This window comes from Camarhynchus parvulus, chromosome 14 (assembly GCF_901933205.1).
Source record: "Camarhynchus parvulus chromosome 14, STF_HiC, whole genome shotgun sequence".
NCBI lineage: Eukaryota > Metazoa > Chordata > Aves > Passeriformes > Thraupidae > Camarhynchus > Camarhynchus parvulus.
This window is the reverse complement of record NC_044584.1, coordinates 7,435,780-7,449,740: the sequence shown is the minus strand read 5'-3', so window position 1 is coordinate 7,449,740 and position 13,961 is coordinate 7,435,780. Positions and strand designations below refer to the sequence as shown.

The 13,961-nt window shown below is 39.7% G+C and overlaps 1 protein-coding gene across 1 annotated transcript in view; it reads left to right on the top strand.

Annotated features, from left to right (window-relative positions):
* The window catches only part of SDK1 (sidekick cell adhesion molecule 1), a 389,058-nt gene that overhangs the window by 166,915 nt on the left and 208,182 nt on the right, over positions 1 to 13,961 (top strand). The window contains exon 5 of the mRNA XM_030958488.1: positions 12,201 to 12,334. Coding sequence (XP_030814348.1) covers positions 12,201 to 12,334 — 134 coding nt within the window. The remainder of the gene's footprint in view (positions 1 to 12,200; positions 12,335 to 13,961) is intronic.

Sequence of the window (13,961 nt, the reverse complement as noted above, 5' to 3'; positions counted from 1 at the left end):
CTTTCAAGACTTCATTCTGAGGCTTGTGTATTGTTATTATTGGCCCCGTGGACCTGGCTCTTATAAAACACCTATTTTTCATCTTAGGAGATAAGAGGTTAATTTTCCCATTTCCTTTAGCAAGGTAGCCTGCAGGGTTTATTTGAGCATTGTTTCTATTTTCCACCTTTCAAGTTCAGTAACAACAGGATTAAAAATTTGGAAGTTAAAAACATAGACGTCTGTCTAATTAAAGGAATTGGCTGTTGAGGCTGAATTTTTCTTTCTCATTAGCATTCTGTTCATTCTGTTTTCTTTCCCTATCTCCCTGTTCCCTACACACTCAGCTTGTAATAAAAGTTGGTTCTTGAATGTAAAGAGCGTGTTAATGCACCTGGGAAAAACATGTACAGGAAGGAATTGGATTTGTTTCTATCTAACCTGGGTAAGATAGAATGGAATGTTCCAGTGTTTATCTATACAGTAATAATCAAAGGCTCCTTGCAATGCTCATAAGGATTATTTAAGAAGAAAATTAAGTAAATGTATTTATTTGTTTGTTTCCAACAGAAAAAAACAATCTCCTATTTTAAGTTTATACCCCTGCAGCCAAGTGATAAGGGCATTTTAATGTTTTCCTGCATCTATCTTTCCATTTTTATGTGTGGCAGGATTAGGGGAGAGCTGATGCTGCCGCTGCGTAAATGTGAGCAAGCAGAGATCCTCATTACAGGGCAAAGTGGATAAAAAGAGTCAGTAACTGAAGGTGATGGAACTGTTGTGTCTACTGGCCATTAACTGGGTAATAGAAGCTCTCCTCCAGATGAGGGGAATCGCAGGGAGCAGCATTTTGCTGCGTTGCAGGAGCAAATCCCTAAAACCTCTGCAGCAGGAATGTCTGCAAGTACAGAGATAAATACAGGGAGACAGATTGCAGCAGAGACTTTGGGGGCATCAGAGGTTTTCTGTTCTGGTCCAGCTCTTAAGTGGAATTACTTGCACCAGCAGGGTGTGGAGCACTGTGTTCCCAGCCCTGGAATACGAGCTGGGCTGGCATCACACATACTTCAGGATTTGTGAGTTGTTCTGCCACAGAACTCAGCGAGTGTTTCTTCAGCGCTGAGAATAAAAATGCTCTGCAAAGCCTCTCGTAGCCATAAAATCAACGAAACCATGCTGTGCCTCCTGACACTTCAGGGTTTCCCTGGCCTGCTCGATGGGCACAATGTTTATGGATCATGCAGCAGATGCAAACAAGGCAGGGTTGTCCTTCATTAGAGGGAATGTGTGGTGCTTAAAGCTTCAGTATTGGGAGGGAGTTGAAGTTCTTCACTTTTTATTTTACCTCTGGGACTATTTCTAGAGTAGAAGTTGCTGTCATTCCAGTGGAGGACTGGCCAGATTTACTGCACCAGCTTTGGCCTTCTGACTTCCTTAAGCTTTACAGCCAGAAGTCCTGAATGTATTTCATTGCTCTAGGGCAAGGAAATTTGTGTCATTAGACTCAGAAGTCAAATATGCAGTAAGTCATACAAAAACACCTGTGTCTTGATTTCAAGTAATTTAAAAATCAGTGCCGTTGGAAGAGTGCCTGTGTGCCCAGATTTGGCAACACCACCCATGCAAAAAGCATAAAAATCTGTATGGTCCTTTAATTGTGTGTCATTTACACTTGAGTTGGCCACTGAAGTGTTCGTGATGAGCTGGAGACAAAGGCTGAATAAAAAGGATCCCAAAAAAGAGCTTTACTTTGGAATGTCTAAAGCCTCTATTCTGGGATGTTGCTGTAGGCCTCCAGCCAGGTAATAATTAGCATTTTCTCCATGCTTCTCAGAAGGCTGATCAATCACTTTATTATACCATACTTATTAAGAAACCCATCACCCTTAGAGCCAGTTATGATACAGGTGGATCCAATTGGTCCTTGAATGCAAACACCATCACCATTGGCCAATCAAGAAACCACCCTCTGGTAAACATATATCCGTAACACATTCCACCAGTTCACAACAACAGCAGCAAGTTAGGATATGAATTGGTTCTCATTATTTTCTCTGAATGCCTCACAGCCTTCCCCAGCACAGTGCCTGGGGAAGTTGTGTGTTGCTCTCTGTGGTCAGAGAGCTGCTGCCACACTGGGACACTTTATTGTAAAAATATTCTGATGTTTACACTGAGGTGTCACAGATCTTACTGTAGGTAGTGCTGCTTTGGCTGGAACTGGGATCATCAAATGCTTAGGAGCAGGTATAGTTCTCAGTTTCTTACATAAATCTTCTCATAACTTTGCTTTCCACCTTTTAGAATTCTATAGCTTTGCTACACAACAGCTTTGTGTATGTTTGGCTCATTAACTGGAAAGAAATATTCTTCTTTTTATTTCTGAAAAATTATCCATTTGTATTTTTAGACTATTATGTACCTTAAAAGATAAAGTGCTATTGATAGAACAATAGTTTCCAGTAGTTTATTGTGCTGTTTGACACACTATTGACAGGAAATTATGTTTGGGCAGAAACCACAACAGAAAATGCTGCTCTGATGTTAGAGTTTTCTTTTCATTCCATAGTTTCCAGTGGTTGGTCTGATCGGTTTGTTCGACATTTGGTTGAATGAATCCAACCTGGCTTTGACTTTAGGTCACTGCATGGCCTATTTGTGATAGAAATAAGGAGTTGCTGCTTCCTTTTCAATTTCTGCTTATTTCTTCTCTTTAAACCAGTGGTTTTTATGTTTTATTGTTGCTAACTTGAAGTGCTTGGAAGTGTTCGCAGTATGGACATGAAAAAAGTAAGTTTGTGATTGACTGGCTTGAAGTTTCTACTTCTGAATCCCTGTCAGTAATAAGCAGGATTTGGTGGAGTCTGTGTGTTTGTTACTGAGTGCATCTGTACCCACTACAAGGTGGTTCTGCTGAAGGAGGTTGTGCAATTCCGTGGAATTCTGGTGTTTGGAAAGCAGTGCTCACCTGCCTGGGGTGTTGAGCTGAGGAGATGTTAAAGGAGTTGGACATCAGTGCTTTGCCTGCAGTTGTAATCAAATGCCTGACAGTCAAACTGAAATGCAAGGGGAAGTAAAGAGTATTAAGATTTAGTACTTGCATAATCTTCTACATCTTTTGAGTGCCACAGTTAACTATTAAAGCCTCTAGATATATTTTTTTCTACCTAAAAAGAAACATATACATGTGCTATCATTATTCTCTCTTGGCAAAACCTAAGAGTCTGAAAGGCTGAATAACTCACCCAAGGCTTCATAACCCAACCTAGATTTACCTGGCTCCAGGGCCTGTGCTCAATTTCTGCTGCACAGCAGTAGTGTGTGTCCTAATGGTGTGTGAGTAGAAATGACCCCACAAAATCCCTGTTTTGATGTAGACAGCAAACCTGAGACGCTGTAATAGCCCTGTATGATGGATCTGCAGCAGTAACACAAATGCTGGTCTTGGCAAACTGCAGTGCTGTACATAGATAGTGTTTGCTGTTCTATCGATCCGTGCCTCTAAATCTTTAATTATCTCTCATAGTAAAACTTGTCTAAATAAATTGCTGTAGTGCTGCTGCTCTCTGGCAGCAGCAGAGGTTGATGCTTGGGTCAGTGGCCACTTTTTACCATATCCTTTCTCTTTGTTTAAAGATTTGGTGCCATTAAAAGGAAGGGTAATAATGTAAAAACTAAGGGGCTACCAGGCTGTTAGTCCTGAGGTACAAGATTGCCTCCTACAAGTTATGTCTTGTACAGCATTTCCTATCCCTTGGAGTGTTTATTATCACCTGAAGGCACTGAGTGACCAGGTTGGTGCTGTTCCTCTTTCTTGTAGAGCAAGTGTGGTACACCTGGATGTTTATTTTGCTGGGTTTAAGCTGGAGTTACATTTTTCTGGCATTAAAAGGAAACCAAAGCCTTTGGTTCATACAATAAGAAGTAGCCACTGCAGGTACTGGCCTCTTGAGGTCTTCCACCTGTGAGTTTCATCTTCAGTGATGAAAATGAGCTGCCATGAGGTTTGCTGGTTCCAGACAGAGGATTGCTGTCCCTGCTCTGTGTACTCTGGAAATCAGTTTTAAATATACTCATGTGCATATGTTTTGCTGCTAAAGGAGTTTTTCATCTGAGAAACCTGAGCAAATACACTGAGCAGCCCAAGACTTGATATTTTATTTCCAAATGGTGTGGCTATTTCAGCTGCTGTGATACAAATTTCTGAGTCCATAAGACTACATGTTCCCAAACCTAGCTGTGCCAAATCTTATTCTCAGCTACACCTGTGTGAAAATGGAGATGGTTCTGAAGGAGATATGTGTGAAATCAGGAATTAAAAAGGCAGAAATGATGCTGGGGCAGAGTCAGGAACATTAATAAAGGAAAGTTGGGAGCATTTAAGTAGGCACAGTTGTGGCACATCTAAATACATGTGTTAAATATGCTGTTAAGAGGTTGAAGTTTCCTTTGTCATTGTTGCATGATCAATTATCCCTTCAGGGCATTGCCCTGTGACAGGGCCATGCTGCTGCTAATTTGTTTTATAGTTAGTGCAGTTCACAGCCATGGCTTGTGTACTCTGAATAAAAACAAATGTGTCTCAGTGAAGTAATGGTATGAATATACAATATTCAACAGGAAACCCTTCTACTCTTCCCCACAAAGCACTAGAGCACATACCATTATGCTGACATGTTTTATCAGAAATGAAGATATAATTTAATAACACAAGTTTTCCTTCCACAGTGAAGGAAAGGGGAACAAATCAGTGTTTAAAAAAAATCCCACAGCACCTTAAATAATCAATTCAGGAGAACTATCATAAAGTGAAGCAATATTCATGTCTGTCTCTGAAAATTGAACTATAAAATCCCAAATTATTACAAATAGTCTTTGTGCTTGCTGTCAGTGAAGTCAGCCAGCTGTGTAAATCAACAACCTATGGTACTTTTTAACTGCAATGTTTTGTTTAAATAACCCATTTGTATTAAAAGAAAAAAAATCCCCTATTCTTCCTGCCTGTGGTTGCCAGCAACGTCCATGGCAACAGCTGGTGATGGCACAAGTGGAGTTCAAAGTGTTGATTATAAAACAGGGAAGAAAAATAGACACCCTACTTACAAATATCATGAATGCTGTAAGAGTTTTATAAGAAGAGGAGGCTGGAGAAAATTGTCTTACTTTATTCTGGGTCTTTGCTTTCTGTTATTGACCGAGATGTGTATTTTGTCTTGAAAGTCTGTTTTTTTCTATTAGCTGCTGCTGGCATAGCACATCCAGCCACACCTCAGTGTGGTTCAGCAAGATAACACCCAGCAGCTGGGATTTAAGCACATTCAAGTCCTTATATCAGCTGCACTAACTCTTGCTGCTTAAAATGTAATAATAATTAAAAGAAAAAAAGCAAGCAAACCAAAAAAACCAAAGAAGCAAAATTGTGTGTTAATAATTAAGCTGTATTAAGTAAGAATTGAAGCTGCTGAAAACCTGGTGAGAAAAAAAAACCTGTTTAAACATAAAAAGTGCACTTAGGAATTATTCCTGAGTTTGTTGCTGTAATTCTTTGCCTCTGCATTGGCAGCATTGTCTGTCCCTGTAAGCATCTCTCTCGTGATCAATTATATAGTGATTGTCTTGGGTTTGGTTTTGTGGGGTTTTTAATCTCTAGGCAAGTAATTGCTTGATATGGGCATGATTTAAAAATATACATTTGGGATAATCAACTGAACATCTTTTCTGGGAGCTTCTATCTCCAAAGACCAAAAACAAGATTTCTGAGGGCGAGCTGCTAAGATTTTTATACCAAGGCTCAATATTTGGTGCTTCTGCTTAAATCTGAGACACTTTCTTGTACCAGTCTTGTACATATATGAAGATGATTATGATGAATAAAGGTGGGTTTTTTTGTTTGGTGTTTTTTTGTTTGGGGTTTTTTTTTTGTTTGGTGTTTTTTGGTTGTTTTTTTTTTTTTTTTGTTTTGTTTATTGTTTTGGGTTTTTTTGTGGTTTTTTTTTGTTTTTTTAGTTTTTTCTTTTGTTTTTTTTTTTTTTCTTTTTTGTTTTGTTCTTTTTTGTTTTGTTTTTGTTTTTTGTTTTGGTTTGGTTTTTGTTTGGTTGGTTTTTTTGTTTTGCTTTTTTGGTTTTTTTTGGTTTTTGTTTTGGTTTGGTTTTTGTTTGGTTGGTTGGTTGGTTTTTTTTGTTTTGCTTTTTTGTTTTGCTTTTTTTTTTTTTTTTGTTTTTGTTTTTTTGGGTTTGGTTTTTTTGGGTTTGGTTTTATTTGGTTTGTTTTTTTGGTTTGGTTTTTTTTTGGTTTGGTTTTTGTTTTGTTTTTTCTTTTTTTTTTTTTTTTTTTTTTTTTTTTTTTTTTATTTTGTTTTTGTTTCGTTTTTTGGTTTTTTTTTGTTTTTTTGTTTTGTTTTTTTCTGGTTTTTTTTTTTTTTTGTTTTGGTTTTTTTGGGGTTTTTTTGGTTTTTTGTTTTGGTTTTTTTTTTGTTTTGTTTTTTGTTTGGTTTGGGATTTTTTTGTTTTGTTTTTTGGTTTTTTTTTTTTTGTTTTGGCTTTTTTTTTGTTTTGGTTTTGTGTTTTGGTTTTGTTTTTGTTTTTTTTTTTTTTTTGTTTTTTTTTTTTTGTGTGTTCTCTTGCACATCACATTCTCTGCGTGATTCTTCAGGTCAGATGGATGGGAGACGAGGGGAGTGGATTGTTGTGATAGTGTTTTGGTGCTGTTTGAATTCTTCCTGACTTATCCACATTTAAATCTAACAGCCAGGGCTGCGTGGAGGCCGTGCTGGGTGAGAAAACAGGGTTATTTCTCAGATTTCCCAGTGATACTGCTGTTTGCACCCCCCAGGTTTGCCTGTTGCTCAGTCACTTATTCTTTCTCAAATACAAGGTTTTGAGCTTGTTCACTGAACTGCAAACCTCTCAGTCAGTGCAGAGGCTTGAGCAGATCTCCTGCATTTGTAATTCTGATTCTGTCTTTCAGAGTCTTTGGGACTTTATTAGCAGATTTAGTAAGTGAAATCTATATTCAGTCAACAAACACCAATGAAAATATTAAGCCAGGCCAAAGACAGACCCTGTGGGTTTGTACCTGCTCTCACTTTCCAGTCAGGTCCTGGATCACTGATGATTTGTCAAGTGCAGTTTTCCATCCACTTCCTTTCCAGCCTTCCAGCTGCTTTACACAGACCAGATTTAGTGTAAGGTGTTCATGAAGCACAGGGAGTGTTGTCTACAGCCTTGTTAAACCAAGACCCTGCAAGCCCCAAAACCAGAGAACAGGGAAATCAATTCTAAAATGTGGAAACTCTGCTGTTATCTCCATTCCTCCTGGAAATACATCTGCTAAACCCATCAATAGCTGGTTGTTCTTCATTTCAGGGTAGTGTTTGGCCTCTGCCTGGTCATTAGGACTGTCTTGGTTATTCTTGTGTAACCTTGGGATGTTTCCATGAGTAGAAATCCCAGTCACTTCCCAGAAACACGTGTTGTGCCGTGACATAGCTAGAAAAGCAGCAGATGAACTGCCCTGATTCTGAATTCAGTGTGGTTTTACTTAATATCCACTGTCTGTGGAAGTATGAAATTTTTATTAATAGATGGCTGATTTGCAGTAACAATGTGCATGTTGCTGAATAATATCCCAGGAAACTGCCATGCAGTCACAGCTCTTGGTGCTCTATCCCTGTGGAGATGCTGCTCTGTAGCACAAACACAAATATTTTTCTCGGTGATTGAGTCCTGAGAAACACAGGCTGTTTGTGAGAGATGTGTATTTAAATAATTTTAATTAATAATTCTCTCTCAGCACCAGGAGCCATGAGGGTGGTGAAGTTGGGTTAAGCTGTGCATGCACAGAGATCCCCTGGAACAGCTGTGTGTGCAACTGCAGCAGATCCCTGCTCTTCCAAGAGGGGAAGCCCATGGGAGAAGTCTTGCAGTAATTATTTTGTTATTACTCCATAATCTCTCCCTTTTCTGGCAGCATCACTGGTATTCCATGGTGTCTGGGGCACAGGGAGATTGGGCCTTGCTGTGCAGTGTGGACAGAAGTTTTTTGAAAGGGGAGCAGAGGCTCTCTGGTAAAAAATATCTGGTATAGAGGGATTAATAATCGTGTTAGCTGGAGGTAATATTGGAAAAGAGGCTTTATGAAGGCCTTTGTACTAAAATATTGCACACTGGCTCAGAAGCAGATGGTGCCTTCTGAGAGAGAGCCTAATCAGGTTACTCTGATTTTCATTTTATGTTTTTATAACCCAGTATTATCTACTTTTTGTGTAATCTGGTAGACTAATAACATAACAAATATCTAACTTTGGGGAATTATCCACTTGTAGAGTAGATTTTCCCATAAAAAACATAATTAATCTAAATCCACCTATTTGGGATACTGAAGGGTTCATTTGCAGCATTAACTCCAAAACCTTTCTCTTGAAGGCCATAAGAATGGCATCCCCTTTAAAAAATATCTTTACTTGTAAAAGTCTCATTCATGTCCCATTGATCTTAACCAAAGAATTCCCATAAGCTTTAGATCAAGCTTAGAGATTATTTGCAGCAGAGTTTATAGTATTTGGACAACTTGAAAAGGTGCAGTTAAAAATTCCAGAGTGCACAGAGTCATAGAGTGGTTTGGGTTGGAAGGGACCATAAAGATCATCAATTCCCTGTGCCATGGGCGGATGCTTTACTTTACACCAGGTATCCACATGCTCAGTTCTGACTGCAGAGAGTGGGAGTGAGGAAACCTCAGAAGGTGCTGTTCTGTGTTCTGGTGTTTAGAATCATGGGCTGTACAATGATTTGTGTCCATCACTGCTGCCTCTTGCCATCCCCTCAGTCCATAACTTTTGATTAAACAGCATTCCCTAAACACAGTTTGTTATCTCAAAGGCCTCCTTGCCTTTGCTTTGATATCAGCCTGGTTCAGCCTCTGGCTCCTTCTGTGAAGGTGCCACTGAGAGGTTTTTGGACATGACAACCTTGGATCCACCATCCCAACTGCCTCCCACTGCCAGCCCTGCCTGCTGTGTTCCCTGCAGCCTCCTGCTGGGCTCCAGAGAAATCCTAAAAATTCTTCTATTAAAAAGTGTGCTTTAAAATGCTCCTTTCCTAGCTTAAGAAATCCCAGAGGATCAGTCTGCTTAGTTTGCTTGCTGCTTGCTCCTGTCTCAAAAATGTTAGATAGACTTAAGTTTGATACTGCTTTAAAAAAGCAATATTTATATTTTTCATGAGTTCTGCACTGGGTATGAATTACTGACAGGTCCACTCCATCTGCTGCAGTCATCTTCATCAAATGTGCTGCTAAACTGAGCACCCAGGAATCCGATTTTCCTTGGAACATCACAGTGGTGCTGTCAGAATTTAAAAGTTATATCAGACAATGAAAACAAACAATAAACCCAAGAAAACATGTTAAGCCAATTTTTGGATGCTCTGTGCAGCTGTTGTGCAGAAAGTGGCTGCAGCCCTGGTAAGGGCTGGGGCCTGGCGCTTTGGGTGCTTTAGAAACATTGGAATTAATGAGTCCTTAAAATGTGACTAATTGATTTTGCTGATGCACAGGGCTCATGTGTGATGTAAATAAAACTGCCAGACTGCAGCCTGGGAGGCTCCTGGCTCTGTACCTGCCTTCCCTTAATGAACTCAGGACATTCCATTTTTCACAGAACTATTAAGATATCAATAACTCATTCGTGGAGTTTTAATTTAACTTTGACCATGTAATTGATGACCCCAAAGAGTTGCTTCAGGAGTTGCATTATCTTCTAACTCTTTTTTCCTATACAAATTAATATCAAACTTTTATGCTTATGTAGATTTTTCTAAAATTTACTTATTTTTCACTCACAAATGTTATGTTTTGCTCACACTCCAGTAAAAATTTGTGTATTGAAATTAAAAAGGCCCACTTCATTTTAAACAATTTCTGCATAAACACATTTTCTTTTCCTTTTCTCTTGATTATTACAGAATGAGCTTTTAATGGGTTAAGTGTCAAAACTTTCAGCCAATTTAATGCAGATAGTAACTGTGTCCATCTCAGCAGTATTCAAGGATCACCTTTAAAACTTTGGGTGCAGTTTTACCTGGAATCAAAGCAGCCTGAAATATATTTCAGTATTTTCAAAGAATCTTTCGAATACTGCTTTCTTTAGAATTAAAGTAGAAATGAGTGTGAGTGTAATTGTCTTGTAATATTCAATTATTAGCACTGCACTGGAATTTTATCTTTATTTGCTCTTTCAAATGTCCTATTAATTGTATTTTATATCCTCACTCTGTAAATCTATCACAATTTCTTTGATTGATTTTCTAAATCAATTAAATAATACAGTGTCATTGAATTAAAAAAAAAGTACTGTGATTTTTTTCTTTTAGTAGTTTTTACCATAAAAGTTGCCAAGGAAGATGTTATAAACAGGATCTTTAGGTGATGTGTGTGATGACTGATTTCAGAGCTGAACATTTAGCTTCATTTTTCAGCAGTTTTTTGTAATTATTGTCTGGAGCAGAAGTCTGAGGGAGCTGGTGGGGCTCAGCCTGGAGAAAAGGAGGCTCAGGGGGAACCTTCTTGCTGTGCAACTCCCTGACAGGACAAGAAGAAACAGCCTAAATTTGCACCAAGAAAGATTTAGGTTGGAAATAAAGGAAAATTTATTCACCAAAAGGATTCTCAAGCACTGGCCCAGCTGCCCAGGGCAGTGGGGGAGTCCCCATCCCTGGTGGGATTTAAAAGCTGCGTGGATGTGGCACCTGGGGATGGGTTCAGTGGTGCCCTTGGCAGGGCTGGACTCCATGATCCTAAAGATCTTTTCCAACCTAAATAGTTCTCTGATTCCATGATAGCTTTACAGAACTTCAGGCTTCTTTGTATCCACATAAGGAAATTGAAGTGTTTATGAATTAAGTGCCTGGCTTTGAACACAGTCATGTTCTCTCTGTAATTTCTTATGTTCTCCCTATGTATAAAAACCAGTTTGCTGCACTAGCAATGTGTGATTTCCACTGTTACTTGGGGTTTTTTTCAGAGCAAAATAGCTGTTTATTACTAAGGGTAACCACCCCATGGCAAAGCAGGAGGATGGAATGCAGGGGTGTTTATTATTGACTGATTAGTGCACAAATGCTTTGAGTCAGTGCTGATTCTTTTTGAGCCTATTGATGTGTGACTTTATTTCTTCCAGTATAATAATTTTATAAGTTGTTTCACTTCATGCTCAGTGCTATATCTAATAGCACAGCTGAACTCAGCGTGGCTTCTCATCAAGTATTAGAAGTGGAGGGAGTTTCTGCCTCCCAGCCTTGCACTCTGCTTTCCAAGCCTGTGCCTGTCCCAGACTGCAGTAGATGAGCTCCTGGCTCCACAGGCTTTCCCTGGAAATTTACATTTTCTTTTATCTTCCTGTTTTTTTGAGCTTCCTGTGTCCTGTTCCTCAAACCCTTGAATATTTACGTGTTTCCTCTAGGTTAGTCCTTTATAGTCATGAAAAGGCCATCTAATCCATGTGAAAAGTGGAGTAGCCAAGTGTGTAAAGCTGCCTGTGAGGGAATCCACTGAAACCTTTGTTATGCAGCAGCTCTAGGAACAGACTTGTGTTAGACAATGACATTTATTGACTCCTTCAGGAGAGTGCCGTCCTACCTGCTGTGGGTGAAAGGAAAGCCCTCCCTGTCCACACAGATCATCTGTGACAGCCCATGGTCTGGTCTGTGATGAGGGGATAACCAGTGGTGCCATAAATGCAGAAAGTTTACCTTTGGACATTCTGCTGTCTTTGATTTTTTACTTTCTTTTTTCAGTGAACTGTGTGTTATTCCTGGAGTGTCACTCTTTAATAGGCTGCCTTTCACTTGTTGAGAAGGTTTTCAGTAAATCAGGCTTTGCAGCATCCTGATGATTGCCAGGATTGTTGTGACCCTGCAAAGATGCAGCCTGGCAGTCACCAGTGTCATTTGTTGATTCTTGCATAACTTCTTACTGCCATTTAAACTGCCCCTGTTTCACACATTGAAGCTTTTTCTGTGTGTCACCATAAGCATCTTACATGATCTAAATAGAGAAAAGGCCTAGAGGCATCTGAGCTCTTTATTTCCTGTGTGTTTCCAGTGGGGCTGGTTTTCATTCTGCAACTTCTTGATTTATATAACCAGTGAATATCATATTAGGCTGTGAGGTCTCAGGTGCTGTGTGGATAAGATTTCAGTGTGATCTTTCTCTTCCTTAAACAGAGCCATCACTCTGGAGAACCAGCTGGTGATCCTGGGGGTGTCACTGATGGATGCAGGACGTTACTATGTCCAGGCAGTCAACGAGAAGAACGGGGAGAACAAGACCAGTCCCTTCATTCATCTCAGTGTGACACGTGAGTACCCAAAGTGTGGGGCATGTGTGGCACGCTGGGGCTGAGCAGGACTCACAAAGGCCAATGAATAAAAAGAGCCTCTCTAATAAAGGATTGGACCTTTAAAGGAGGTCAGTGTTCCCTGCTTGGTTTGGAGCACACTGAACTCCTTGTGCCAGAGAGGGACCTAAGAGAGGAGATGCCCTCCACAAATCACCCTCAGAGCCTTTTGTCTGGTGGTTTGCTTTGTGTAAGGCAGGTACATGATGATATCCCTCACTGGTTTATTGTGAAGTTGTGGTTATAATTTCTTTTTAATGCAGATGTTTATAATGTGTTGTTTTCCATTGTGCCTAAGTAAACAAGTCATCCTTCTGAGTGCAAATTTATTTATGAATCTATTCCCAGTTTATGGCATTATTTTTACCTGGAGTTATCACAGAGTCCCAGGGAACATGCATTTCATTGTTATTACTTATTATTTTACATTACATGGGTTGTATTAACACCACCACTCCAGAGATATTCCATGATTGGGTTCTGCAGCAGAGCACTGGGGTCAGGGGGATGGCTGCACACTGAGTGTGCCAAGGTGCATGTTCAGCAGAAATGTGCACATGCAAGGTCTTGTAAAACATCCAGTTAACCTGTTTGCATGAAAAATTAATATTCTAAACGTGTGAAATGGATTGAATCCTTGGATGAGGCACTTGATAAAGGCATTATTTATGTAGCAGTGAGAAGAGGGAGGGTTAGTGTTGTGGGAATGGGGAGGTTCCTTGTTTTGCTTGTAGAGACAGGGAAGAGGTGATGGAGGAAATCACTGATGACAGTGGCAGCCCCTATAACTTGGGCTTCTAGAAGATGCAGGACTCAGCTCTGGATCAATGACATACCCAGATCTCCTGATCTTGGGTACCATGAGATTTTGACCAATCCTTGGCTCATTTCCTTACAATAGCAGATCTTGGGAGTCTGGATTTCTGGACAGGAAATCTGGGAAATTGCTTTTGGAACAGTGCTTGTGTCTGTCAGAAGTTCATCCGAAACATGGTCCTGTGAAACATTCATTTGCTAAGAAAATGTCATTTTTCTGCTAAAATTCCTGACTGGATTTCAAGGAAAGCTGTTCTTGGACAATCATGGGGAGCCCTGGTCGTGGGCTGGGGTCACTGTGGGCTGCAGCTGCATGGCTTGACAGGCAGCAGGAGGCACCAACCTCTGTCTTCTTCCAGACAAGTATCTCAACTAAATTAACTGCTCAGGGGTTTCATGTGTATCTTTGTGAAGTGGAAATAACATTCCAAACCCACTTGTGAATTCTGGCTGTTCTGTGGCACGTAGATTGTAAACATTATTATTTCTGACAGTATGAAGAGGTTTGCTAACACTTTAGTAATTTCATTTTTAAAGCAAATTTGTGTTGTTTGTATTATGTGACCAATAGCATACTTTCCACTTTAATTTCATGTCTTAATTAATGCTAGAAATAGTCTGTGATCATGCATGCATAACAAGTGCTATGCAAAGCAGAAGGTAATATGGGCATATGGAAAAGAAAACACTCCAAAATGCTCACAGGCTTGATACCATGAATGCAAAGTCTGCCTGGAATGTGGCAAATAGGAAAGATGATAAAATGGATAAA